Below are 27,875 nucleotides of genomic sequence, written 5' to 3'. Positions count from 1 at the left end.
GGATGAACAAAAGGCCCAAAGAGAAATCCGGAGGCTGCAAGGAGGCCACAGGCCCGAGGGCGGGGAGTTTTCCAGGGGTCAGAGCCCCTGAGCTGGTAGGTTGTGGGGCGGCAGGGCCTGGGAGGTGACCGGCCAGCCAGCCCTTCCCCTCACGAATATTTCTGGAGCATCTCCTGTGTTGCAGGCAGCACATGAGGACGGTGAGCAGAGCCCTGTGGGCCCCACGGGGCACGTGGTGGCAGATGCTGACAGTGGGGTGTTTGTGGCCAAGGTGGCCTCTCTGGGGAGGTGACCATGTGCAGAGACCTGAGTAAAGGGAAGCCCTTCTGAGGGGGGCTGCCCTCTATCCTCCTCCCACCCCCACCTCTCCTCCTGGTGTCCAGGAACAAAACCGTGTGTACTGGAGCTTCAGTTCCTCCAGAGCGACATTGAGGCCCAGAGGGGTATAGGAACCTGCCCAAGGTCACACAGCCAGTCAGTGACAAAAGTGCGGGAGAAGGAGCTGGGGAATTGGCCTGGGGGGGCACGGCTCTGTCCTCACAGACTTGTGAGGATGGGGGAGGTCTGACTAGGGACCATGGCTGCAGGCAGGGTGGGGACCACCCGCACCCCCAGGGCAGCAGGACTCACTCACACTGACCTCAACCAAGGGAAGGCTGCAATGGCCAATCAGAGCACAGCAACTCCGGCCCACAGGGCTTGTGCTCAGTTGGAAACAGGAACCTCACTGAGACTCTGCACAGTGACCTAGTTGGGGAGGTAGCAGGTCCAGGTCTCCCAGAAGAAGGCTGACCACAGAGGGCAGTCAAGTCAAGACAGAGCCAGACAGACAGACACAGAGACTGAGAGACCAGACAGCCCAAGCCCCTGGATCCAACCTTGCCTAAAGCAGCTGCTGTGTGGATTTCCTAGTTACTGGAAGACATTCTCTTTGAGACTTGCATTTTCTCCTACTTCCCACTGGGTCCTGACCAGTTGGAAAGAGTGTGCACGTATATGTACCTGCGTGTCCGGGCACCTGTGCGTGCAGTTGCAGGCCTTCTGTGAATGCAGGTTAGGGTTAGGGTTAGGACTGCATCTCAGTCCAGCCATTCCTTACCTCATGTCTTTGCTTCTGAGTCATTCCAGGGACCCTTTGGCAGCTCTGGGCCACGGCTGGTGCCTGCCTCCTGCCTCGGTGTGGATGCCTCTTTGGGCCACCCTCTGATAGCTGGACCCACCTCCAGCCTCTGCTCAAGGATACCCCTTTCAGCAATGGACGCCGATACCCCACAGCCGACAAGCCCCGGCTCCTCCTGTTCTGCCACTTTCAACCCAACCTGTAGCTGCAGCTGTGACCTCATCCTTCCAGTCTCAGCTTTAACACCACCTCTTCCAGGAAGCCTTCCTTGACTGCTGTGGAGGATGGAGCTTCCTGTCAGCCCTACCGGTGGCCAAAGCCAAATTCAGGACCATGCAGACCCACCTTCCCCATCCCAGGCTGGGCTGGGAGCCAACCCCTCCACACATATCTGGCACCGCTGAGCTACTGAGAGCAGGTGCCCCGATCCCACCCAGGAGAAAGGGTGGGACAAGCTGGTGTGCTCACTCCCTCCTTCCTAGTCAGAGAAGTCTCTGTCCCTACCCACGGCATAAAGTGCTTTGAGTGCTCCCAGCGGTGGGCCCCTTGGATTTCCTCCTTGGATGAAATATCTTGTGTTGGGGAGAAGCAAAGATCCAGTCAGAGAGAAGAGTGCTCATGACAGGAGGTGTGCAGGTGAGAGGTAGGTGGGGGTGCAGGAGAGGGCAGGTGAGCTGGAGGGAGGGAAGAAGGTGCTGAGTAGTTCCCCTTCACCCACAGCCCTCCATCTATACATCCACCTCCATCATCTACCCCTCCATCCATCCTTCTGTATTTACTCATCAACCCAAGGCATCCTGAACCCAATGGCCCACCCACCATTCCTCTCCCTTCCAGCAACCATAACTGACAAGGCGTCATCTGTTGGTCTCCCACCATCCACCAATCACCCCAGTCATCTCACCATTGATTCACAGCCCATCCCCTAAGAATCAGTTCACCATCACCCCACCACCCATAACCATCCAGGTTACCAAGCCCAATCTATCTGACCTCGCAGTCACTCTTTACGTCCCATCCCTAACAAATCCATCCTCCACCCACTCACCACCATCCATCCCTATGGGCATCATACAGAGAGCCAAGCACCCACCTCGCCAGTTAAACACGGCCATCTACCCCCGACTCATCCCTCCAGCATCCCCCGTCCTCCATTCACCCATCCTGTACTCATTCAGTCTATCCACCTGTCCATCCACCCATCCATTTCTATCCAGTCATCATCTCTACTCTCATCCATCCGTCCACCACCCCTCTACCGCCCATCCAGTCACAGTTCATCTGAGTCCCATTTGCCCTTCATTCATCCACCATTAGTCCATTCATCCACCATTCAGCTCATTTACCACCCATTTCCAGCCATTCCATCCAAAATCCACAACCTTTTTTCACCCACCATCCATCTCAACAAGCCATCCACCCATAGCCCATTTAACGTCCACCCGCCAAGCACCCATTTCTCCAGTCACCATTCCATCTCCCACCCTTTACACTATTCTTCTTCATCCAACTACCAGCTACCATCCATTGCCCATCTTTCCACAATCTACTCTCCTCTATCCATCAATCCACCATCTGTGATCACATCCATTTATCCATCCACCACCCACTAACAACTACCTACATTTACCTGCCACCCATCATCTGTCTACTCACCATCAACCATCGATCCTCTATCCATCCACCATCCGTTATCTCGCCATCCATGCATCCATCTACCATCCAACACGCGTCGATCACGCACTACTCATTTTCCATCCACTGTCACTCATTTACTGTCCATTTGTTTATTCACTCACCATTTCCCATCCATCCAATCCTCATCCATCCACGAACCAGCACAGACACGCTCCACCACTCACCATGCACCCGCTGTCACCCGCTCACCATTCCTCCATACGCGAGACGCCAGGCACCATCTACCTGCCACCATCCACGGTCCATCCAGCCCAGGAGGCAGGAGGGCCTGCTTCGGAGAGTGGACACCCAGCCCCACTAGGTGGGCAGACTGGGTGCAGCTCCAGCTGCATCTGGGGCAGAGGGGGTGTGGGAGCAGAGGTTGTTTACCCACCGCCCCCAACACACCCGTTATTTTGGGCAAGTCGGTCCGACAAGCGCCCAAGGTCCTCAGGTCCTGTAGGGCTGAGTGTGTGGGAGGGAGGGGGGCGGGGCCGGCGCCTCCGAGGGGCCTAAGGGTCGCTGCAGGCGGGTCTGGAGGTAAATGTGTAACCTTCCCCGGCCGCCCCCGCCCCTCCCCGCCCGGTCACGTGGGCCCCGCGGGGCAAAGTCTCCCGGTCCGAGACGCGGAAGCCCGAGAGAGATGGGCGCGCCGGGCCGGGTCCTGCTGTGGCTGCAGCTCTGCGGTAAGGGGTGGGTGGAGGGGGGGACGCGACACACTTGGAGGCCAAGGGCCCCCGAGGGGCGGGCGGCGAGAGCTTGAGGGGCTGCGAAACCCGGCCGGGCCTCCAGATCCCTCCGCGCTCAGCGCCCGCCGGGCGGTGCGGGAGGCGAGGAGCCCGGGCCAGACCTACGCCCGGACCGCGCCTGCCCTCGGGCGCTTGTCCGCCTTCGACTTGGGCACCGCCCCGGTCCCCTCCCGAAGCTCCGTCGCCGGCCTACGTCCTCCCGGCCCCGAGGGCGCCGCGGACCCTCCCCGTCGCGCCCAGGCCGGCGCGTGTCCTCGGGGCCGGCCCCCAACCCCCGGGAACTTTAGAAACTGCAGCCCCGTCCCTGTTACCCTCTCTTAAGCCCCTCGCGGCCCCCTCAGGACGCAGCTCCAGTTCAGAGCCCGTCTGGACGGGTCTTGCGGCCCCCCCCAGCCCCTTCTACGTGGCAGAGGCCTCTGCTGCCCCATTCGCCTCCGTCCCTTGGTCGTCGCCATCCTTGCCTGGCCGGGTCCTTGGCTCCAGCGCGGGGCGAACTGGGGGCGGGCTAGGAGGCGATCTTGGCGGGCGTCCCGGAGGAGGGCACGTTTGAGCGGGCTCTGCAGATCCCGTAGGAGTTCGTCAGGGAGCGTTGTGGCCAGGCTCCTGCAGTGTCTGGTCCGACGCCGGGAGCGGGAGTGGCGAGGGCCTGTCTGGGCGAGGTCGTCCTCCCTGGGCCACTGGGGCGTCTGGGCGCGAACCCCGGATGCCGCGGGCCCGGGAGCACTCAGTCGACCCCTCCCCAGCGCTGACGCGGGCCGCCTACAAATTCTGGGTCCCCAACACCGACTTCGACGCCGCCGCCAACTGGAGCCAGAACCGGACCCCGTGCGCGGGCGCCGCCGTCGAGTTCCCCGCGGACAAGGTGCCTGGCCCCCACTGCTGGGGCCGGGGTGGGGACCAGCGTGGTCCGGGCCCGCTGGGAGCCCAAGGGTGGGGTGTGCTCGCTGATGCCGCTTCTGCCTGCAGATGGTGTCAGTTCTGGTGCGAGAAAGTCACAGCATCTCGGACATGGTGAGTCCGGGTGGCAAATGGGGCCCAGGTCGGTGGGGGGTTGGTGGGTCCCGCCGGGGTCAATTCCATGCCCCTTTCTTGCCTCCTGACCGGCCTGCACTCGCGTGGGGGACCCCGCAGTCCACTGGCCGTCAGCCTCTGGAGGGGCTTCGGGAAGGTCCGGGACCCACATGGGAGCGGGGGACGCCGGTCCTACAATCTCAGCCAGGCTATGCCCCAGCCTTGTTGGGGGGTGTGGAGGGCGCCTCTTATCCCCACTGCCCTCTGCCTCTGGCCCCTGCCCTCCTGTAGTCTGTCTTCTCCAAGGTTTGCTTTGGGAAAGCCCCCGCTCCCCGCCCCACCAAAGCCTTTCCCTGTCCTGGTGCCTCAAACTCCACCAGCAGAATTCGAGGGGACCTTTTTCTCAAACTGCTTCACAGTGTGAGTTCCAGGGTGGGGGTCCCCTCACCCGGAGGCCGCTGGACTCTGTGGGTGAATAGGGGCAGTCCGGGGGCCCAGGCCTGGGACTCAATCTCTTGCCCAGATGCAGGATCTGGTGACCCCTTATTTCTACTTGGAGGCAGCTCGGTTAATTGATGGTTTTCAAAAGCGGCATTAATTCTGGGAGCCTGGCGCCAAGTGGGGCAGGGCTGTGGGCTCAGTGGAGCCCCGCCCTCACCTGCAGCCTGGGAAGGGGGCAGAGAGCAGGATATCCCCGTTCCCGCAGATCCGGGGTCGGGATGTCTTTCCCACATTTGTCCAACGCAAAGACTAAGGTGCGGAGGGAGCAGTGATGAGGAGGAGGTGACAGCAGAGCCAGGGAGGTAGGGGCGCAGCAGCTGCACCGAGGGGACCCGCCTCCGCAGTCCTGGTAACCATGGCAACCAGGCAGCGGCGTGGAGCGAGCCGGAACCCGCGGGCAGAGGACTCAGCTGCGGGGGAGGGTGCCGGGACCTGGGGGCTCCTCCTGGCTGACTTCGTTACTTTGATGGTCTCCTTTGGAAGAGCTTGGGGATCCTAAAAGACACAACATTCGTTCATTCATTGTTCACTCGTTTATCGGGTCCCTCCATCTGCCCCTTCCTTCCCACGCCCCGCCGCCCAAACGCGAGCCCTCCCCCCGGCCAGAGGCTTCCGCGCGCCTGTACCCCTGCGCACGGCCCCGTGGGCCTCTCCCCCACCTCCCCTGCCTCTCCTCCGCTCCGCGGGGTCAGCTCCCGGAGGACCCGGGTGGGAAATGACCAGGGGCCCAGGGACAGGGGGCCGAACGGACCCAGCGCTGCCTGAGGCCCCTCCCACCCCCTCTGCACGCGGGTCCCAGCGTTGTCGGCTGCTGAGATGTCGCCCTAGTAACAGGCACAACGACTGTCAGTGATTTCATTTGCATTTCTCTCGGTTTGGAACTTCTCTCCCTGGGATTTTTCTCTTCCTGAACCCTTCTCCCCTCCCATTTCTACCCTTAGCCCAGGTTCTTGTTTTGGGGGAAATCTCCTATATTCTACCCATTAATGATTGTTGAGATACTGCAAGTGTCTTCTCACTGTGGACTTTGCCTGCGTTTCCCTTTGCTGATCAGAAACCCCCATTATTAATCTGTCGACTGCAAAATCTGTTGCCTTATAACTGTGTTTTTGGTGTTTTGTTTAAGCATCTTCTTCCTGCTTCTCAGTCACAACCATAATCAACTATATATTCTGTCTATTAAGTCAGAGCTTTGCCATCAGGGGCGCGTGGCTGAGTGGGGCACTAGCTAGGGAACCAGGCGTATTTTTTCCTCCTTGGAATGAGCCCAGTTTCCAGTGAATGTCCTCCTCCAAACCAGCAGCCTTGCCCCTGGCTTTGTGGCCCTGCGGTCACCGTTCGTCAGCTGCCCAGTGAGGGCTGCCTCTGAGCTTTCCCTGCAGTTCCTTTGATCTTTTTGCCCGTTCTCCTGCCGGCACTGCACTGTCCCCGCTCTGAGGCTCTGCGAGTTGTCTTAATATCCCACTGGGTAGCTTGCCTTCTTCACCCCCGTTACGAGGTTGACTAGTTCTTTGTGGATCTGATTGTTGCAGAGAGATTATAGTGTAGGTTTATCAGGTAACAACAGCACCACCACCAAAACCCTGGAATTTGATTGGGAATGAATGATACCTTTATACAAGCAAGTCATCCATTCAAGAGCGTGGATTTTCTCTCCAGATATTTCAGATCGTTGGTCATAAAACTCTTTACTAGAGTCTTAAAACGGTCCACATGAGGTTTTGTGTAGTATTGGTTAATTTATAAATACTTTATAGTTTGGTTTCTATTGTGAATGGTGCCCTGTTTTTAAGAATTATATTTTCTATTTGGTTATCTTTGTAAACAACAACCGTTGTTCCTCTTCTCTTCCAGTCCTAACTCCTTATTTTAATATACATATACATTTACGTATTTATGTATTTATTTTTGGCTGAGTGTGGTCTTCGTTCCTGCGCACGGGCTTTCTCTAGTTGCGGCGAGGGGGGGGCTACTCTTCGTAGCAATTGGAAAACATTCCAAATAGGTTTCTGTTTACAGAAAATACATTTGAACAATGCCAGAAACACTTAAGGCTAAGTAGTATTAGACCTTCTCCTCCATCTTTATAGCAATAATCAGAGTATGTTTTTTGTCACAAAGACAGAAGACTAATTTTGGAAAGGAAGAAACAATATGATGTACAGTCCTTTCTGTCAGAAGACAAGTATGTTTAAAAATAAAGCCTCATCAGTGGTTCTGAATAAGAAACAATACAATGCTGCCAAGCAGTCCCAAACTCACATTTGAGATAAACTGTGGGGTTTAAATGAATGTTTGTAGGGTTTTGTACATAAACTTTAACTGTGGAAATTCTAATCTATTTCTAGTTTGCTAGAAGCTTTAAAAAAATCATAAATATGTTGTTGAACTTTTCAGTTTTCTTTTTTCCCTACATCCCTTGAGATGTAATTTCCCCCTGCCTCCTTTAGCCTGTTAGTGAGCTTTTCTGAGGTTGAACCGTCCTGGTAAGACTGATGTCCTCCTGGTACCTTCCTTCAGGTGCAGGTCAAAGTGCGCCGCTTCTTCAAGACACTTGACTTCTGTCATACTGATTTTGCTGGCACAAGACTCTCCACTACCATCTGCTGGGACACCATCGTACATACTGCAGGGAAGTCGTGATGGGAGCATTCCCTATCCTTTCCTTCCTGCATTCTTGGGACATGAACCCTATGATCACCATGTATGTTTAAAATACATTATTGGATCCAGTCAGCTAATATTTTATTTAGGATTTTGCATTTGCGTTTATAACTCAAGTGAGCCTATAATCTTTCTTCCTTTGTATTGTCCTTCATTTGGCTTTGGAATCGCACTTACACTGGCCCCAGAAAAAGGGCTGGCAATTTTCACTCTTTTTCTGTTTTCCAGAACAACTTCCTGTAAGAAGTTAAATTTTCCTTGAGGGTTCAGTATACCTCACCTATAAAAAACACTTGGTCTGGGAATTTAGGGAACAGGAGGTCTCTGACTAACACTTAAAACTCTTTGGACTACCCTGGTGGCACAGTGGTTAAGAATCCGCCTGCTAGTGTAGGGGACACGGGTTCGAGCCCTGGTTTGGGAAGATCCCACATGCCGTGGAGCAACGAAGCCCATGCACCACAACTACTGAGCCTGCGTTTTAGAGCCCGCGAGCCACAACTACTGAGCCTGCGTGCCACAACTACTGAAGCCTGCGCGCCTAGAGCCCATGCTCTGCAACGAGAAGCCACTGCGATGGGAAGCCCGTGCACCGCAACAAAGAGTAGCCCCAGCTTCGCAACTAGAGAAAGCCCGCTGCACAGCAACAAAGACCCAGTGCAGCAAAAAATAAATAAATAAATAAATAAATAAATAAAATTTGAAAACAAAAACAAAAAAACTCTTTAGGGGCTTCCCTGGCAGTCCAGTGGGGTTAAGACTCCATGCTTCCTCAGCAAGGGGAGCGGGTTCTCAGGTTCGTGGGTTCATCCCTAGTCAGGGAACGAAGATCCCATATGCCACACGGTGTTGCCAAACAAACAAACCTTTAATGCTTACTTGTCTATTCAAATTCTCTATTGCTTCTTTTTTTAAAAAATATTTTTCTTTATTGTTTTGGCTGCGTTGGGTCCTAGTTGCGGCACGCGGGCTCCTCGCTGCAGCATGTGGGCGTCTCTCTAGTTGTGGCGTGAGGGTTTTCTCTTTCTTGTTGAGGCACGTGAACTCAATAGTTGTGGCTCACGGGCTTAGCTGCTCTGCGGCATATGGGATCTTAGTTCCCCGACCAGGGATTGAACCCACATTCCCTGCATTGGACAGCGGATTCTTTACCACTGGACCACCAGGGAAGTCCCTCTACTGCTTCTTGCATCAATTTTAATATTTAAAAATTTTCTAGAAATTGGCATATTTCATCCAGGTTTTCAAGTTTGGCAGTCCTGATTTCTTAATCTTTTCAATACCTGTATCTTCCCTCGAACGAGTAAGTTCTTTACTGTATGTCCGTGCCCTTGTGGTCTCCCCATCCCCCATCACATTTTAGTCCTAGATTTAAACATTTATTAAGAGACAACAATAAGCTTCATCACAGTATTTCATCACCCGACTTCCCATATCTCTTCTAGGCTTCTGGATTTCTTTCCTTCTTACTTTCTCCTAGCACGTTTTCAGGGCAGGTCTTTGTGTGGCAATCGTTCTGAAGTCTTTTAGGCTTAAAGGTATTTTTATTATCTTTTAATATACGTAACATACTAATCTGGAGTGCAGGGCTGGTTCCTGCCCACTGGTGGACAGGCCTGTGTCTAGGGGCGTGTCTAGAGGTGGCTGCAGACTCCAGAAGTCTCCCGGCAGCCTGTTCTGTCCTGTGCATGCATTGTTGTTGCTGAGAAACCCGATTCCTGAATTTTCTCCTTCCTGGGTGATCTGTCCTTCCCCTCTGCTGCTTTTAGAATGTTCTCTTCGTCTTTGATATTCATGAACATAGTGTTCTGTGATTTTCCTTGTGTGGCATTCAATGAGACCTTTCAACTCGAGGTCTCCCAGCTTTCTTCAAATATGGAAAATTCATCTTCATCGTTTTTCAGATGTTCCCCCCGCCCACCCTTGTATCTGAATGTTGGTGCTTCGGTTGGGCGGGCTCCCGTCTCTCCTGGCTTCTCCCGCTTAGCGCTTTCCTGCTGTCTTTCCGCTATTACGTTTATCATATAGTATGTACCTCTCCCGCTCTGGTTCTTTTGAAAACCGAGCTCTTGTTCATGCTTCACACCGCTAGTACCCGCCTCCCCCTCCTGAGGCGCATCGTGTCCATCTGTCCATGGCTTGTCCCTGGCGCCTGCAGGTGGGTTTGCCTTGCTGTCACAGTGCTGCACCCTCAGCTGTGGAGGTAGTTGGCCTGTGACCTTGAATCTCCCCGGTGTCAGCCTCTTGGTCAGGCCCAGTGCTTGGGGGACTGAAGAGCAGGCCCTACCCAGCAAGCTGGGATGCCAGGCGGGGCCCTGGGTGGATGTGCCCTGAGACGTTGAACCCCCGTGACCCCTGCACTGGGCAGCTCCCCTGGTCCAACCCTCACCTTCAACCCCAACCCTGGCGGGGGCAAGGAGAAAAGATGGGGTCCTGGGGCTTGGAGCGGCGGGTGGAGGGGGCAGGGCCAGTCAGCCCTCCTCCTGGCCTTCCCCGCTGCCCTATTTCCTCTGACACCTGAGGCCTGGGCTTCTGTGCTGAAGGGGCTCCAAGGCCCCACTCCCCTCCCCGCTGCCTCTGGCACCCGCTTCCCCAGCTGTAGCCCCTCCCCTCCCTCACAGGCTCAGGGCTGACTCCAGAGTCCCCAGCAGCTTGGCTTCCTGGAACCTACAAGCCCTTGGACTGTAGTTTTTCAGGGGCGACAGGGGAGGGCAATGGCCCTGACAAGAGTCACCCTGCCCCTGGGACCTGCCACTCCCAGGTCTCAGGCTAGCTCCTTGCTCCTTGCTAGCAGCCCTACTCCCTGCGGCCTATCTGACCTTCAGGCAGGGCGAGGTGCCCCCAGGCCCTGACCTCGCCTGCTCACTCTGTGGGCTAGATTCTTCTCCCCAGGGACAGGGGGACCGGGGGTGGGCGCAGAGTGGGACCCTCTGATGCCCCAGTCCACCGCGCGGCGCCGCCTCAGCCTGCGCTTCCTACAGCTCTTGCCGCTGGACGGGGAATTCGTCCTGGCCTCAGGAGCTGGATTCAGCGCCCTGGACACCGGCTCGCACCTGGACTGTAGCACAGGTGAGGGGGCGGGCCAGGGGCAGGGCTTCGAGGGGGCGCGTTCGTGGGTGGGGCCTGGAGCGGACGGCGACGTCCGGGTTGGAGCGTGGCCGGGTTGGAGGGCGCGTTCTGGGCGGAGCTCAGGGTCGCGCGCTCGCCCAGGCGGCCCTGCGCTCTTCCGCGACCCCGACCGCTTCTGCTGGCACGACCCGCGCCTGTGGCGCTCCGGAGACGCGGCGCACGGTCTCTTCTCCGTGGACGCCGAGCGCGTGCCCTGCAGCCACGACGACGTCATCTTCCCGTCCGACGCCTCCTTCCGGGTGGGTCTCGGCCCGGGCGCCGGCACGGTGCGCGTCCGCAGCGTCCGGGCTCTGGGCCAGGTGAGCGCGGGGAGGGGCGGGGCGGGGGCTGGGGTCTCAGCTCCGCGCCTTTGCCCCTCAGTGCCGCTCCCCGGAGCGCCTCCCACCCTGTTAGCCCGGTGGCTTCCGAGCATTCAGGTTCTGTCTCGTCCTCGGGCTGGCTCCGGTGGTCACCCGGCCACCTGCAGACGTTCACGCGCGACGAGGACCTGGCTGCTTTCCTGGCGTCCCGCGCGGGCCGCCTGCGCTTCCACGGGCCGGGCGCGCTGAGCGTGGGCCCCGAGGCCTGCGCGGACCAGTCGGGCTGCGTCTGCGGCCACGCCGAGGTGAGGGCGGCCCGCAGCGGGGTGGCTGGGGCACCGCACAGCTGGGCCCGGCTCTGCGCCGGAGGTCGGAACTGTGCCAGGGGCCGCCGCGCCCCGCCGTCTCTGGCCCGCTCGCCTCCCCGGGCGCGTGGCCCTCTCACTGCGGTCTGCTCCTCGCCGTCTCCGCGCTGACCGCCGCCTCTCCGCTTCCAGGTGCAGCCGTGGATCTGCGCAGCACTGCTCCAGCCCCTGGGTGGCCGCTGCCCCCAGGCTGCCTGCCGAGACCCCCTCCGGCCCGAAGGGCAGTGCTGCGACCTCTGCGGTGAGAGCCCCGCCCGGCCCCTGCTAGCTAGGACGGCTTGGCCACCCTAGCTCGTCCCCAGCCTCAGTTTCCCTGTCGGGCCTGGATCCGCGGTGCTGACCCTCACCTGCCTGCTTCTTCAGGAGCCATCGTATCGCTGACCCATGGCCCGGCCTTTGACCTGCAGCGGTACCGGGCGCGGCTGCTGCACGCCTTCCTGGCTCTGGTAATGGGGCCGCGCCCCCACCGGGGCCCCTGCCCTTCCGCAGCCCCGGTCTGGGACCACCCTCTCCGCAGGAATCCCCGGGCCCCACTCCGCCTCCTCACTGAGGCGTCCACTCTCCGCCTGTCCACCGTTTGTCCCTGCCCACAACGTTCCCGCAGGGCCGAGGGGCGGAGTTCCCGGACCAACTCTGTGCCCCTCTCCAGCCCCAGTATCAGGGGCTGCAAATGGCCGTGTCCAAGGTTCCGCGCCAGCCCCGGCTCCGCGAAGCCTCAGGCGCGAAGGCAGACACGGAGATCCAGGTGGTGCTGGTGGAGACCGGCCCCGAGACCGGCGGCGCGGGGCGCCTAGCCCGGGCCCTCCTGGCGGACATCGCGGAGCACGGTAACCGCGGGCGCCCCGTTCCCAGCCGCGCACCTCTGCCCCGCCCCGCCCTGTTCGGGGCCGACTGAGCCGGCGCCCTCCATTGCAGGCCAAGCCCTCGGGGTCCTATCGGCGACCGCTCGAGAGTCGGGCGCGCCCGTTGGGGGCGGCTCGGCGGCGGGGCTGAACGCGCCGGGGCCGCGCGCGGGGCTGGCGGGCGGCCTGGCGGCCGCGCTGCTCCTATTACTGCTGGCGTTGCTGGCGGGGGCGCTGCTGCTGCGCCGCGCGGGGAGGCTCAGGTACGCGGGGCGGGGCCTCGGCGCCCGGGTACGCGGCGCTCAGGCACTCAGGGCTCACGCGCGTCCCTGCCTCCAGGTGGAGGAGGCGCGACGAGGCGGACCCCGCGCCGGCTGGGGCGCCCGTGGGCTTCCACAACCCTGTGTTCTACGCGGCGGACCCGGCGGAGGCGGTGAGGGGACGCCCGGGGGCGGGGGTGTGGGAATTCCCGCGGCCGGATCCCTGACCCCGCTCTCCCGCAGCTCCCCGCCCCGCAGCTGGACGTCTGGAGCTCCAGCCGCAGCTACTTCGTTAATCCGCTCTTTGGCGAAGCCGAGGCCGAGGCCTGAGCGGCCGCGGAACCTGCCCCCGCCCCCGCGCCGGCGTCGCAGGCCCTGCGGGATACCCTCTGCTGGCCAAGGACAGGGTGTCCTTGCTCAATAAAGGGCTTTCCCGCACCTGCAGTCAGCCGTGGACACACTGCTTCCTGCGTTGCCACCCCTCTGCCCCTGCCTGGTGGGATGGCGAGGGGTGGTCCTCAGAGCCTGTGCCGGTTGGCGCCTGGCCACCCGCCCAGGGCAGTCCTGGGTACTACCTGTAGGCTGGGGCGGTCCGAGGCTTCTGGCCTGCGAGGTTCCACCCAGAATTAGGAGGGGGCTGCCCCGGTTCTGGAGGAGCCCATGGAAGAAGCCCCTAAGGCTAGGGAGGGGACTGAAGCAGGAGGGGGGCGGTGGGGAGAGGCAAATCCGAGTGAGGCACCAAGGAGGGTGGATAAGTGAGCTGCCAGGTGCTTCCCTACCTCATGCCAAGCTGCTCGGACCCAGGGCCAGCCAGGTGGACCTGGACTTCCGGCAGACTGGGCTGCCCGGAGGAGCGGTCCTAGGGACACAGTAGATCTGTTCCCTCTGCTGGGGGCAGGGGGAGAGCCGCCCGCCACAGTGGTGGAGCGTGTCAGAGAGCTGGCAGGTGCGTCCTGCTGGGTGGGGGCTGTTTGGTGTCCATCGCTGCAGGGCCAGGCCTCGCCCTCTCCCTTCTGAGGGCAGCTCTGACCCGGAGGGTGGGTGTCGGGACTGAGCCGCTCTGAGTAGGACACTCACTTGGTAGGTGCTTGATGGGGCAGCAGTGGGACGGTGAATCGTGTGTGTGTGTAAAGTTGTACTGACGGATGCCCAGCTTGAACTGTCAGGGACACTTCTGTGTAAGCAGCAACTGAAAACATCCCCCCCTCGCTCCCCCCCCCCCCACCAAGGGTAACCACGTGCGAGCCTCTAACAGTGAATTTGCTTGTAAGTTTCCGTCAGTCGCGAAGCCGTGCTCTGTGGTCAGTATCCTGCCTGTGAAGCTCACCCATGTTGTGGGTGGTCGTTACTCGGTGCTGTGTAGCTGTTGCAATAGCTAATATTTCATTTAAAAAACGACTGACGCTTCAGCACCCGTGTTTCAGAGCTGTGAGAGATGCTCACCTCACGTGGGTCAGACATCAGACGGAGGGAGGGCCAATGTCCAATCCCATCATCATCTCTGACCCCGAGGCCCCGGCTGCCCACGTGGCCGCTCACCACTGGCCTATGCTCGCTTTTCAGTTTTCCAGGTGCTGTGATTTCAGTCAATTGTCTCTGCCTGTGCTTTGGGTGGTCTCCTTTCAGGGACAGGTGGGAGGATTGTGTCTGCTCCTAAAATTTGCCATGCTCCTTCCCCAGCTGTGAGAATGGAGGCCCACAGTGAGAGGGGCCTGGGTCCCCGCCGGCCGGCGGGGCTGTTTGGGCTGCGGAGCCCAGGCCGTGCTGACTGGCGGAGCCGCAAGGGTGCCCAGGACGCTCCCCGAGCATCACCTGCCAGGCACCCGGCTGCCGTCTGTGCGCTACTGTATCCTCGCACCACCCTCTTCGGCAGGTGCCGTCACTGCCCACACGTTACCAGAGCTTACTGGGGGTCAGAGCAAACGATGAAACCCAACTCACCGCAGGCTGCTCCCCGCCCTGGGGGCCAGAGCCCCCAGTGTGGTCACCCATCCAGCCCAGCCTCCCCATGAGCTCCCCCTCCTGGGGGTGGTCTGCCCCACCCTACCCCCGGGGCTGCCGAAGGGCCAGCGTGTGCGTGCGTCTGTCCCACGCAGCTTCCCTCCCGGGGCGTTGCTCTGCCTTGTGGGCTCATGGGCACATCGCCCTTTCCCAGCACTGGGGTCCCCGGTGCAGCAGCCGGCCCCGCCCTGCCCTGGCCCTGGAGGGCACCTGCTGCTCTCAGGCTGAATGCCCATCTGCCTGTCCTGGCACGGACACTTGGCCAGACGGCCCCCCTCTCCAGCCAGTGGCCCACCCCTGACCCTGCCTACCATGGTGCAGGGTGTCCCCAGGAGGCCCCCATCGTGACGTTGGCAGGCAAGAGGTCCCAGCTCTGGCGGCTGGTTCCTGCCACGTGGACACGAACCTTTAGTGTGGACCCCGCCTGAGCAAATGACCAAGAATGGCTTCCACAGGTAAGACGGTGCTTTCCAGCACAGGGCGCTACTGGGGGGGGGGGGGGCAGACACCGGGTGACAGGTGGTCACATTCAGACAAACCACTGAGAACTTTAAAACTGCCGTCTTCTGCTTTATTGACAGGTAAATTGTTCAAAAATGTTCTCACAATTCAATAATTACAAAGACTCAGACTTACATTAAAAAAGTAAAAACCAGAACCCCCAGCAGGTGCCAGCCCCAGCAGAAGGCCCAGGGGGCGGGCAGGCGGGTGCTGGGCGTGTGACACGCACAGGCAGGCCACGGTGCCCAGGTCACTCAGTGCCAACTCAAGGTAAGTGCACGTCTTCAACAGCGTTGCCACCGAGAACATCGACCGGCGGGAGAACAGGGAGAAGCCCAGCGGGGCAAGTTAATCGCAAGCCTTTACAGAGACAGGAGGCTGCCTGATACTCACAAATGCCGCGGGGAAGGCAGGCAGGTACACGCGGGCGCTGCGGCCGGCCCACCGGGTGGAGTGTGGCGGCGAGTCTACACGATCCGGAAGGGCACTGATCACGGGGCTCCATGCGGGGCGGGGGTCCTGGCACCTGCCGCGGGGCTACCCGGGGCTCTGGCCTCCTCTCGGCCCGCAGGCCTCGGGGCCCGGCTGCACGACACTCACTGGTTTTACAGCAGGAGGCAGAGCTGTGGAAGCGAGCGGGAAACGGAGCACAGCTGACTTCACAGTAGTAGATACGGGTGACACTTCGTGGTTGTGACCGGAAACGGACTGACACACATGAGGGACCAGGACAGGGCAGGCTTCACTTGAATGGGCCTCTGTCCATGGCTACAAGGTCGGCAGAAGGACTTCTGCATCTGACTATGTAATGGCTAAATGAATAAAAAGGCCACAAACTAAGCTCCACTTTCCTCTGTCTTCAAAACTCTAGGGACACTGGGAATGATACACAACTTCCTACTATTCTCCTAAGGTCCTAGGAAACAGTTTCAGGGAACAGGGAACAGACGCGGCACCGAGGCCGTCCCGAGCTGCCTGCTTCCTGCAGAGCCCCCCGGCACCACTGGGGTCTGCAGGAGGCTGGCGTCACAGGCCCCCCGCACTGCCTCAGCTGGTTCTGGGCAGGAGGGGCCGCAGGCGGTCCTTCGTGTGCAAACGGAACAGCTGTGCAGATGAGCAGATCTGGCCTACCGCCTCGGTGCGGCATAAAGCCAATCATTATTATAATAAAGTATTTTCTTCATCTCCGTATCTACAAATCGATTCTACATTTCCTTGGACAACACTGGAGGGTCAGCTCAGTCTTGGCACTGACAGGAGGCCACCTGGGCCCCCGGCCCCGCTGCGGTGACCGGCAGCTTCAGGCATCGCAGGACGGCTGCTCCAGGCCTTCAAGGGGGAGCTGGCTCCTGTGGGGGGAGTTGGGGCTTGGTGGGCCGCTGGGGTTGGAGCTGTTCGATGGAGTCGAGTGTTTGGTGGAATCCGAATCAGGCTGTGAAGACAAAGAGGGACAGGGTGAGAACCATGGCCCTGGGCCTGTGGAGGCGATGCTGCCTGGGCAGGTGTAGCCCCTGCTGGCTCCATTCTTGTCATGAGAACATGCTCTGCAAGCTTGTCACGTGGTCCTTGCTGGTGAGAGATCATAAACCAAGGCCCAACCCCACAAATGACTCAGTAACTATTCCAAAAAGGAGTAACTCCACAGTGAAGAAACCAGACAGCATGGCAACCAAGCAGTCAGAGGTCACAGACGTGAAGCCCTTTCACGATAAAAGCATGAGGAACAGAGAGGACCTTTCTCAACGTGACAAAGGGTGTCCGTGAGCAGCCCACAGTTAACTTCACACCTGGCGGAGAAAGGCAAAGCTCCCCGCTCAGCGCAGGAACAAGACCAGGCTGCTGCTTTCACCGCTGCTACTGGACACTGTGCTCCCAGTTCCAGCCAGGGCCAGAAAAAGTGGCATCCAAGCTGGAAAGGAAGAAGTAAAAGCACCTCTCTTCACAGCTGACACGACTCTGTACAGACAGAAAATCCTAAAGAACTCCACAAAGAACAAACTCAGTAAAGCTGCAGGGTACAAGATCAACACACACACGTCAGCTGTGTTTCTAGACATCAGCAATAAACACTGTGAAAAGGAAATTAAGAAAACAATGCCATTTACAATAGCATCCAAAAGGATAAAATACAGCTAGGAATAAATTTAACCAAGAAGGTGAAAGATCTGTACACTGAGACTATAAAACATCGCTGAAAGAAATGAAAGACCACCTAAATAACCGGAAGGGCACCCTATGTTCATGGATTGGAAGACTACTGTAAAGATGGCAATATTCCCCGACATGATCAACCTACAGATTCAATGCAATCTTTACTGAAATTCCAACGGATTTTTTTGGGGAGGGGCAGAAATGGAAAAGCCAATCCTCAAATTCATACAGAATTGCAAAGGACTCAGAATAGTGAAAACAACACTAAGAAAAAGTGGGAGGACTCACACTTCCCAAACTTACAACTTCAAAACATACTACAAAGCAACAGTAATCAAATACAGCGTGGCAGTATTAATATAAAGACCAACGCAATCGAGCTGAGAGCCCAGAAATGCATCTATGAACCTGTGGCCAACGGATTTTTAACAAGGGTGCCAAGACCATTCAATGGGGGAAGGAACAAATGGTGCTGGATATTCACCTGCAGAAGAATTAAACTAGACCCCTACCTCACACCACACACAAAAACTAGCTCAAAATGTAAAAAAGACCTAAACAAAAGCTAAAACCATAAAACTCTGAAGAAGAAAACAGACTAAATCTTCATAACCTTGAACTTGGCAATGGATTCTTAGGTATAACATCCAAAGCACGAGCAACAAAAGAAAAAAACAGAAAAACTGGACTTCACCAAAATTAGAAACTTCTGTACACTGAAAGACACAGAGAATTGTGAAAAGACAACCCAAAAGAACGTGAAAAAAGTATTTGCAAATCACATTATCTGATAAGTGTCTGGTATCCTTTTTTTTGGCTGTGCCACACCACACAACTTATGGGATCTTAGTTCCCAGACCAGGGATGGACCCGGGCCACAGCAGTGAAAATGCCAAGTCCCAACCACTGGACCCCCAGGGAATTCCCTATCCATATCATATAAAAATCTCTTACAACCCAACAACAAAAAGACAAATAATCCAATTTAAAAATGGGCAAAAGACTTGAATAGACATTTCTCCAAAGAAGGTACACAAATGGCCAATAAGCCCATGAAAAAGATGCTCAACATCACTAATCATTAGGGAAACGCAAACCAAAACCACAATGAAATACAACTTCACACCTGCTAGGATGGCTATTGAAAAAAAATTTTCTCGTAAGAAAAAAAGTAAGTGTTGGCAAAGATGTGGACTCAACCCTTGTACATTTGCTGGTGGGAATGTAAAATGGTACAGCTGCTGTGGTTCCTCAAAAAGTTAGAAGTAGAGCTACCATATGACCCAGCAATCCCACTCCTAGGTACATACCCCAAAGAAGTGAAAACATGTACTCAAAACAAATACATGTACGCAGCTGTTCCTAGTGCACTATTCCTAACAACCAATGAGTACGTAAGATGTGGTCCATCTATCCACTGGACTATTTGACAATAAAAAGAAACAACTTACTGATACATGCTACAACATGGATGAACCTTGAAAACATGATGCTGAGTGGAAGAAGCCAGACACAAAAGGCCATGTACTGTCTGATTCATTCCACTTATATGAAATGCCCAGAACAGGCAAATCCCTAGATTGTTAAGACTGGTGGTAGCCAGGAGCTGGGGGGAGGCAGGAATTGAGGAGAAACTGCTCAGCGGGTAGGGGTTTTATCTTGCAGTGATGGAAGTGTTCTGAGTAGACAGAGCTGGTGGTTGTACAACACTGTGAATGTACTGAACAGCCACTGAGTTGTTGACTTCTTTAATTTTCGGCTGCGTTGGGTCTTCGTTGCGCGCGGGCTTGCTGCAGGCGGGCTTTCCCTAGTTGCGGCGAGCAGGGGCTACTCTTCGTTGCGGTGCGCGGGCTTCTCACTGCGGTGGCTTCTCTTGTTGTGGAGCACGGGCTCTAGGCGCACGGGCTTCAGCAGCTGTGGCACGTGGACCCAGTAGTTGTGGCTCAGGGCTCCAGAGCGCAGGCTCAGTAGTTGTGGCTCACGGGCTTAGTTGCCCCACGGAATGTGGGATCTTCCTGGACCAGGGCTCGAACCCATGTCCCCTGCATTGGCAGGCGGATCCTTAACCACTGAACCACCAGGGAAGTCCGAATTGTTGACTTTTAAATGGTTACTTTCTGTTATGTGAATTTCACTTAAATAAACTTAAAAAGAGGAACAAACAGGTCAGTACAGGACAAACAGATGCCATGTACCTCAGGATGCAACACCCCAAGAAGGACACCACGTCCTGTGTGCCGTACTCCATCCTGGGACACACAACCCAAATCTCAAAAGACAAGGAAATGTCAGACACGCAAACTGAGGAGTGTTCTAGAAGATGTGCTTTATGCCAGACAGGCTGAGGGCCTGTTCCAGAGTAAAGGGGCCAAAGAGATGAGGCAGCTAAATGCCACGCGTGCTTGGGGACTGGGTCCCGCGCCAGCAAAGGTGCTTAAGGACATTATGGGGACACGCAGGTGGCTTCATCAGTATGGCAGCTGTACTGTGTTTGGTCATGTGAGGGATCAGCCTTGCTCTCAGATAAAGGGTACGATGTGTGCAGTCAGGAAAAAAGTGTGTGCAGTGTGCACGCACCCTCATACACACTTGTTTGTTGGTCCCTGGGGAGAACCGGGCGGCTGGGAGACAGGTGCGGAGCCTTTTCACTGTTTACCCAATTCAAAAAACCAGGCAAGCCTTGACTGAGGAACGTTTTGCAAAAAAAACTGCACTTTTTGTAAACAAACTGCACAGTGGACTGAAGACTAAAGAGCTGTGCCTACTAAACGCAGTGCGTGGCCCTGGCTGGGATTCTAGGTTTAGGAACAGGACGTCACCGGGCAGCGGGGAGACGCCCTCCCAAGGGAGGTGCGGGTAAGTACTTAGGGGTGGGTAATACTGCAACTCACTTTCTGCTGGTTCCTCCCCAAAAACCCAAATGGGGAAAATGGGTTAGGTACAGCTCATGTGCGTTATTCACTCTACCATTCTTGCAACTTTCCTGGAAGTTTGAAAATTTTCAAAACAGATAGTTGCAGGGGAAAAAATAAGAAAAAAACCCCCAGAAGACCGACCTCTCTAGCCATCAACCTCAGGCCCTTTTAAGGGAGGCCTATGAAACCTTCCAGGAAAAGAAAACCCCTGTATGATGGCAACTAAGAGATCCAGATTTCCTAAGCCAGAGTTGAGGCGGGTGCAGCCCTGAAGACAGCTAAAGAGAGCAGCTCAGAAAAGAAGGCACAGATAACCTCACTGATAAACACAGACGGAAAAACTGGCATCAAAATGTTCACCAGCTGAATCTCTCACTGTCCCACATTAAGAGGATCATACTCTATGCACAATGGCAACAAGAACCTTGGAATGCTTAAGAATTAACTTATTAGCCACCAACACGTGCAACCTGCAAGAGGGAGCCCATCAAGGGGAGAGACGTGCAGTGTTCCTACACAGGGAAGGTCAGGATGGTGAGCGGCCCCCAAATTAATCTACAAATCCAACACAATCCCAGAGAAAAGCTCAACACAATTTTCACTTTTTTTAGATTATGATGGAGTCAACAAGCTCCATAATCTAAAAAAAATTTTAACTTATTTTTGGCTGCGTTGGGTCGCCGTTGCTGCACGCGGGCTTTCTCTAGCTGCGGCGTGTAGGCTTCTCATTGTGGTGGCTTCTCTGCTGCGGAGCAGGGGCTCTAGGCGTGTGGGCTCAGTAGTTGTGGCTCGCGGGCTTAGTTGCTCCACGGCATGTGTGATCTTCCCGGACCAGGGCTCAAACCCGTGTCCCTTGCATTGGCAGGCAGATTCTTAACCACTGCACCACCAGGGAAGCCCCTAAAAATATTTTAAAATTTATTTGAAGGAGAAGCTAAGAAAGTGTTTTGAAAAGTGGGAATGAAGAGATGTGCTCTACCGGCTCTCAGGTTACAGGTGGTGCAGCAGAGGCTCCAGGGATAGAGATACGTAAACAAAGGAATTTAACAAATAATAAAGGGTAACACTTCAAGTTGGAAGGAAGGAAGTGGTGCAGGGCCAGCGTGTCATGTACCTTAAAAAGAAGCAGCTCAGGTCCTTGCGCACGCACACACATGCTAAGACACACACACTCACTCTCACACCCCGTCGCAGACACTTTCACGACGTAATGACAAACAGAAAACCCTACCAAGCTCTCAGACTACAAGAGAATGTTTATCTTAATTAAAAAGATAAAGACTAGACTGTACGAGAATTAAATATTTCTGTATGACAATGCCCTTACAATTAAAGACAAAATTAAAAAGTCAGCAGTAAGGGGAAAAGTACCTGCAACAGATTAACACCCACAACCTATGAAGAGTTTCTATAAACGAGTTAAGAGGAAAGCATGGTGACTCAAGAGAAGACGGGTAAAGGGCGCAAACGTGGACCCAGAGGAAGCAGCAGCCGATCCACACCTGAAAAGCTGGCCACGCCAGGAAGGTGAGGACCACGTGAGGCGAAGCCCTTCTGGTTTCCGCTGTCAGCTTAGCAGCCCCCATGAGGACGTGCTGTCGGTGCCGAGGCTGCTAGAACAGCCAGCGCAGCCAGCCTCTGTCCTCCTTCCCACAAAAGCGCTGCTGGGGCACAGCCCTCAGGCTGCCATTCTTCCCATCCTCCTCCCCCACCACACACACAGGGAACCAAGGACACTGCCACCTGGAGCTGGGTCTGAAAGCCCAAGAACACCTGAGCCAGGGATGCCCCCACCTGGCCCCCCACGCTCCGATCCCAGGGGGCAGTCAGAGGAGGAGAGAGCAAGACACGTGAGGCCACCTGTGCTTTAAAAGGAACGTGCCTACTGACGTGTTACAGCCACGTGCATAAAAGTACACGGAAGAGTCTAGACGGGAGAAGCCTTCCTGCACTTTTCACAGGAGGGCTTTCATCTCTCACCCGCAGTCAGTGCCCAGGAGGAGAGCCGGGCCCCAGCAGCTCCTTGGCCCCCCTCCTGATGCCTCCTGAGCTCTCGGCGGCATCCTCCTGGGGCTGGCCCAGCCTCGGGCAGCCATGGCTGGGGGCAAGGGACCAGGTGACTCGGGAGCAGGGCCTGGAAGGAGGCCCAGCACCAGGCCGCAGAGGCCTCGGTGTCCCTGAGGCCATGACCTGGAGGCGAGAATCCACATCTTTCTCCCAACACACAGCCACAGGGTCCACGTCCTCCCTCCTCCCGGCCTTGGCTCAGCCTGAGCGGTCATGAGTGGGGAGCTCCGGGGGGGCTGGTGACCACTGGGGCCCTACGTGGCCGCTCCAGGGGAGATGGAGTCTCTTTCTCCAAAGAACAGCTGCTTCGAGTCTCCTGCACATGTGGAGCTGCAGACCCCAGGCCTTGTCCCTTGTAACTGGGCAAGTCTTACCTCTTTGTCAAAGTCCTGGTCGGGATCAGACATACTTCTTAGAGGCATAGCCACGCCGGGCTCAGATCCACCTACGGAACACAGGCAGCCATTGATCATCTCGGGGAAAACAGTTCAGAGACGAACTGAAAGCCTGGAGTCCCAGCATCCAGGCCCTGCCCCGGGCACCCCTGGTACCTGATGAGGGCCACGAGATGTAGGGCTTGTTCCTGGGCGGAGGCTGGCGGGACAGGCTGGCGGGAGCAGGGCCGGGCCTCTCCTCCTGGGAGGGGGGCATGGCGTTCTGGGCAGAGAGAATAGCACGTGAGCACGTGAGCACGCCCTGGGGGAGCACAGCCGGGCCCCGGGCAGAGCGCGCAGGCCAAGTGCAAAGTCTGCAGCACGAGCAGGCCGGGGCCCTGGGCCTCGACAGGCAAAACGGGCTGGGAAGGACCTCTGGACAGCGGCATCAGGTCAGTTTTGAGCTAAGAATTGGCAATAGTGACTTTAGGCCAAGTCAAATTCTACAGAAAACACATTTTTTAAGGGAAAAAAAAAACCCCACAAAGTATGCTACGTGCCCATATACTGAGATGTTTTAGCACCGCTGACAGCTATTTCTCACAAACCCCTAACAGACTGAGACGGTGACAGACACCTCAGGAGCACACAGGCAGGAGCCCCAGGGGAGCCGGGGTGTGGGGAGGGCAGGGGACAGCACCCGCGGGCTCACCAGAGGCAGGTCCATGAGCACCTGCATCCCGTCGCCTGGGCCCATGTGGGCCACGTGGTTGAAGTTGGTGGGGTTGGAGATCATCTTGGATCTCAGCTCCGGGTCTCTGAGCATCTCTCTGGGGAAAGGAAACACCGTGAGGTTCAGGAAGGCGTCGGGGTCCTCTGGGCCCAGCGCAGCCCCCAGCCAGGCTCCTACCGCCGCTGCTGCAGCCTCTCCTCCTCCGGCACCTTGAAGACAAACCGCCTTTTGCTTCTGGTCCGCAGCATCTGCTTCCTGCTGTTGTCAGAGGTGTCGGGCACATTGAGAGCCGCTCCTGCAGGACAAGGAAAGGCCGCTGTGGCTCCGTGGGGCCGGGGGGAGGGCCACGGGGCCGCTGACTCCCAGGCAGGCCCCCTCCAGCCCCCGTCCTCTGCTCCCCCCGAGAAGAGCTCACCCGAGAACTTGCTCTTGAAGTAGATCAGGCGGGGAGGCTCGCAGTTGAGGAGGTTGAGGCTGCCCTCCAAGTTCAGTGGCCGGATCTGCGTTGGAAACCAGAGAGGGAGGCTGGCTGCTGGGGGGGGGGGGGGGGGGGCGGCCGGGGGAGGGGCCGGGCACCGCTGGGCCTTACCCTGCGCAGGCCGATGGTCTGGACCCACTCCATGGTGCGTACGTCAAAGACGTCCACGCCGTACTCGCTGTAGACCGTGACGTGTGCGGGGCTGCAACCTGGCGCACACGGAGCAGAGTGGTGAGCCCGGGCCCGCCCCCTCCCAGTGCCGGGGGCTGCCCGCCCAGCGTGGGGTGCAACGGCCCAGGCCGCAGGGGCCCTGCCCCTCACTCTAGAGGGAACCTTCACTTCAAGGTTCAGACAAACACAACGGACGTCTGAACGCTTTACCTCCACTCCTGAAACTAAACAGCATTTCAGTACCATCGCCATAGGTGCCGAAGGCGACCTGTTTAAACACCTGGCTTCCCCTTAGCTTTCTTATACAACTACTGCAGAACCCTGTCACTTCAGGCTCGAAACATCTGAAATCCAGGCAGGGGCCTAATGTCTTGTTTCTTAAGGCAAATCCCTTCTTTCAGAGATGCCAAAGGTCAGATTTCTGGGTAAACACTTAAATCTCCACCCAGAGACGGCTGCTGGGCTTTGGGCAGGGGCGCTGGCTCACTCTGGGGCTGCTTTCAGGCCGCCCTCCTGGAATCGGGTCTGAACACACACGCGCTAAAACGACAGTTATTCTCCTGCAATGAGCTGGGGAGCTGGAGCTGTCTCTCCCCTTCCCCGCTAAGGGATGGGACATCCTCAGGTCGTGACGGAAAACCCTCCCAGCGAACCAGACGTGTGAGACCGAGGACTGGTGGCCCTGTGGCACCCTAAGTTTAAGGGGCCTTTCCCACGTTTAGGACAGCGGTAAAAAATATCTGAACTGAGAGAAAGCAGCGGTGGGGGCTGCATCCCGCCATCCTGCCAGGGGAGGCGCAAGGCTGGGGTCCCAGCATGCTGTCATCACACAGCCTCGCCCGGGCGGGCACGCAGAGCTGGCAGGTGGCTCTGGCTCAGCCCTGGTTCCTGGTCCTTCTACCTTCCAGGGTTAATCTTCCTCACGTTACGCTTAACTGAAGGTAAATTTCTAAAAAGCTTCTGCTATGCTGCTATTACAGATTCCATATGGGCTCTCTGATCACACCGGTTCTTTTGAACACAAAAAAGAAAATACAACAGGGTTTAGGAAACAGACAAAAGATGCTGGAACCAGTCACCAAACTGTCCCAGAAGTGACATCTCAGACAAACCATGAGGCCTTCTGAGTGCCACACGCGAAAAAGATGGTCAGAGAAACCAGAGGGCCCTGAAGTGACTCAGAGGACCTTCCCCCACATGGGGGCTTCTGGGGCAGCTCTTCTTACTTGTGAGCATGTGGGGCTTCATCTGCAGGGAGCCAGGAGAGATCTGTGCGTACGACTTACTGATAAAGTGATAAACTGAGATGTCCAGTCTAAAGAAAAATTTGAACTAAAAAGTTAAATCAGTGGCGAGAACATGGGCCGTGGAGTCTGACAGTCCAAGTGTGAAGCCAGACTCTGCTGTGCGGTTTGTGCAGGTCACCTCACCACGTGGCCCTCAGGGGCCTCCTCGGTAGGCTGGGACCGATTAGCGCCCCCCAGCCCCGCCCCCCGGGGAACAGGAGAAGGGGCAGAACACACGCATGCTCGGACGGGGCTTGGGACAAGCAGGCCACACTTCTAGCTCTCCAGCCTCAAAGTCACTGAATTACTTTCGGCAGCTCTAAAACTGACTTGGCATCTGTACTGTGCATGGAGGTGAGACGAGAGCACAAAGGTGGAGAGAGAGCTGGAATCAGGGGAGAACGCAGGAACCTCGGGCGTCCCCGCCAGGTCACTCACGGTCAAGATTACAGAACACGGCACTCAGTGACCTGCATCCTGTCAGACGTTACCGGGTGGTCTTGAGGCCATTCCTGCACTGGCCGCCCACGAAGACGAGCGGGTGTGGCAGGGAGAGACCAGGAGAAGCGCCAGGGCCAGGCCTCGGCCCTTCCTGCTGGCTCTGGCTGCCCGCACCGCACCCCAGGCCCTGGCCAAGGGCTAACAAGGCCGGGACACGTCCAGCGAGCCTCCGCCGGCTGAAGGCCGGCAGCTCCCCTCACGGGCCTGGCTCCTGGTCCCAGCGCCTTGGCTGTTCTGCCAGCTTGGGGAAGCCAGCAACGAGGCAGCCGCAAGACTGTTCCTTTAGGTAATGAAGGAAAAACCGAACTCCCACGTCCCATCCCCACGACCCCAGCCCCCAACAGCTGGAAATCAACGTGTGCCCTGCGGCTGCCTACTCACTCCTCGTCCCTCTGCCTTCCGGCCTCATGATGCAGCCCACCTGCTATACTCTATATCGAGTGGCTAGAATGGGAGGTTTAGGGTCTTTAAAAAGTGCTCAGACAGCAGGCCCAGCAGGAGGCGCCCCCTGTGGAGTGCAGACTCCAGGGCCTCGTGCCCAGCGCTGGCATCCACGCAGAAGGACATGTAACTGAGCCGATGAAGCAACAACTGTTCTCCAGAACGGCTCCTACCCCTCGGAACAATATTTGTCCCGAGAGGAACTCTGACCTGGACATCAGAACTGAGTATTTTCTGGTCACTGGAAACCTTTAGCTTGTTTTCATCACCGTGTAAGTTTATACATCATCACGAAGAACGTCTTTTAAAACGTAACACCGCAGGTCCTGTCTTCCCTTGGCCTGGGCTTCCCCCAGGGAGGCCAGCCGTCTCCGTCGGGCTCCTGGGCTGAGGGGCCCCCGCAGTGCCCGTGGGATAGGAGGGCAAGCCCACTCCAACGGGCCCGGGGTGTGGCAGTGGGACCACCCTGCCCCCGCAGCAAGCCGCGGGGCCCGCCTCTCGCGACCACTCAGCTAAGGGAGCTAGAGGACAAACCAAAGCAAATAGGACACATGCTGACTGGTGGTGCGACAGCGGCAACGGGGTATGGCAACAGAAAACATATACATACTACAGGCAACGGGCGCCGCAGGCCACATGAGCTCCTGCGTGCGTGACCTCCGGCCTTGCGGGTCCACGTACAGTCCCATGTGGCTGAAGCAAAGCAGGTACTCCTCACTTTTGAGCTCCACAGCACAAAGGGCATCAAAAGACTGTTGTGAGAGGAACGTAAGCGAGGGGTCATTGGGATTTACCAGGTTTAGAGCCTGCCCATCTCCCTGGGTGCTCAACAGAGAGAACCCGGAAGGGTAGCCAACACAGAGCTTGTCCTTGACCACGGCCATCCACTGTGCATTGCCAGGGGCCACAAGCTCGCTGAGCCTCCTGTGGAAAGGCTTAGTTCTCTGGAGCTCATAGCAGAGCACCAGCCGCTTCACCGCCACGAACAGGCAGGTGGGGCCGCTCTTCTTCAGCGTCCCGGTCGCTATGAGCTGGCAGCCTTTCGTCTCCGGAAGCTTGACGTCCACGCTGCTCTCCACGCCGTCGAAGGAGGACCATGGACACAGGTGGACGTGGTGGTTCCGGCCGCAGAGGAGGATGGCGACTCTCTCTTTGGGGGCAAGCTCGATCTGGTACACTTTCTTGTAGTCGGCCACACGGACGATCACTGCAGGATGGGGGCCAGAGCGTGAGGCCAGGGCCTCTGCTGGCGCCCCACCCGGAGCGCCCCCTCCTCGTCATCTCACACACACGCCTGGCACCAGGGCCCTGGCTGGGAGGTGCCAAGGGCAGTGAGGCCCTGCGTGGGTGGATCTGGACGGCCTTCCGGCTCATCCCTGAAGCCAGGAACCACGTTGGAAAACAAAAAAACCTCACTGGATCCTGGGATAAACTCGCTGAAGGCTCCCACCTGCTCACTGGGCCCCCAGACCAACCCAGGACCCTCGATACCCTAACTGGGGCAGGGCCTCCACTTGGGCTCTGAGCGAGAGCCGGGGGTCTGGACCCCGAGGGACAACAGCCTGTGGCAGCAGCCACCATCCCAAGGCCACACGTGTTCACCCTTCTTCCACTGTGCCTGTGTCGGGACCCCAGGCCC

General features: G+C 57.2%; 2 protein-coding genes across 9 annotated transcripts in view; one reads left to right on the top strand and one right to left on the bottom strand.

Moving 5' to 3' along the window:
- Positions 1-3,400: 3,400 nt before the first annotated feature.
- On the top strand, positions 3,401-17,730 carry AMN (amnion associated transmembrane protein). Of its 5 annotated transcripts, XM_067723081.1 has the most exons (14): positions 3,401-3,483; positions 4,290-4,408; positions 4,513-4,557; positions 10,704-10,791; positions 10,933-11,150; positions 11,318-11,455; positions 11,648-11,756; positions 11,879-11,961; positions 12,165-12,342; positions 12,431-12,620; positions 12,697-12,790; positions 12,861-14,490; positions 14,940-15,073; positions 15,411-17,730. In XM_067723081.1, the coding sequence occupies exons 1-12, from the start codon at positions 3,441-3,443 to the stop codon at positions 12,945-12,947; spliced, it is 1,392 nt and encodes a 463-aa protein (XP_067579182.1). In that variant the 5' UTR covers positions 3,401-3,440; the 3' UTR covers positions 12,948-14,490; positions 14,940-15,073; positions 15,411-17,730. The 5 variants fall into 5 exon arrangements, with proteins under 5 accessions (XP_067579182.1, XP_067579136.1, XP_067579322.1 ...); XM_067723035.1 differs by having other exon boundaries at positions 12,861-15,073; XM_067723221.1 differs by lacking the exon at positions 11,318-11,455 and having other exon boundaries at positions 12,861-15,073.
- Positions 15,165-27,875, bottom strand: part of CDC42BPB (CDC42 binding protein kinase beta) — a 114,384-nt gene continuing 101,673 nt past the window's right edge. Inside the window, exons 30-37 of one of the 4 annotated variants that reach the window (XM_067722824.1) lie at positions 26,847-27,443; positions 23,949-24,046; positions 23,775-23,859; positions 23,537-23,654; positions 23,339-23,456; positions 22,804-22,909; positions 22,627-22,697; positions 15,165-16,551 (exon numbers count right to left, since the gene is read on the bottom strand). In XM_067722824.1, coding sequence (XP_067578925.1) covers positions 16,420-16,551; positions 22,627-22,697; positions 22,804-22,909; positions 23,339-23,456; positions 23,537-23,654; positions 23,775-23,859; positions 23,949-24,046; positions 26,847-27,443 — 1,325 coding nt within the window. In that variant the 3' untranslated portion in view covers positions 15,165-16,419. Of the gene's footprint in view, positions 21,086-21,105; positions 22,376-22,626; positions 22,698-22,803; positions 22,910-23,338; positions 23,457-23,536; positions 23,655-23,774; positions 23,860-23,948; positions 24,047-26,846; positions 27,444-27,875 lie in introns of those variants that run through there. The other 3 variants (XM_067722892.1, XM_067722755.1, XR_010939874.1) reach the window with 3 other exon arrangements.

Source organism: Pseudorca crassidens, chromosome 1, assembly GCF_039906515.1.
Source record: "Pseudorca crassidens isolate mPseCra1 chromosome 1, mPseCra1.hap1, whole genome shotgun sequence".
NCBI classification, from domain to species: Eukaryota; Metazoa; Chordata; class Mammalia; order Artiodactyla; family Delphinidae; genus Pseudorca; species Pseudorca crassidens.
This window is presented reverse-complemented; position numbering and strand designations above follow the sequence as displayed.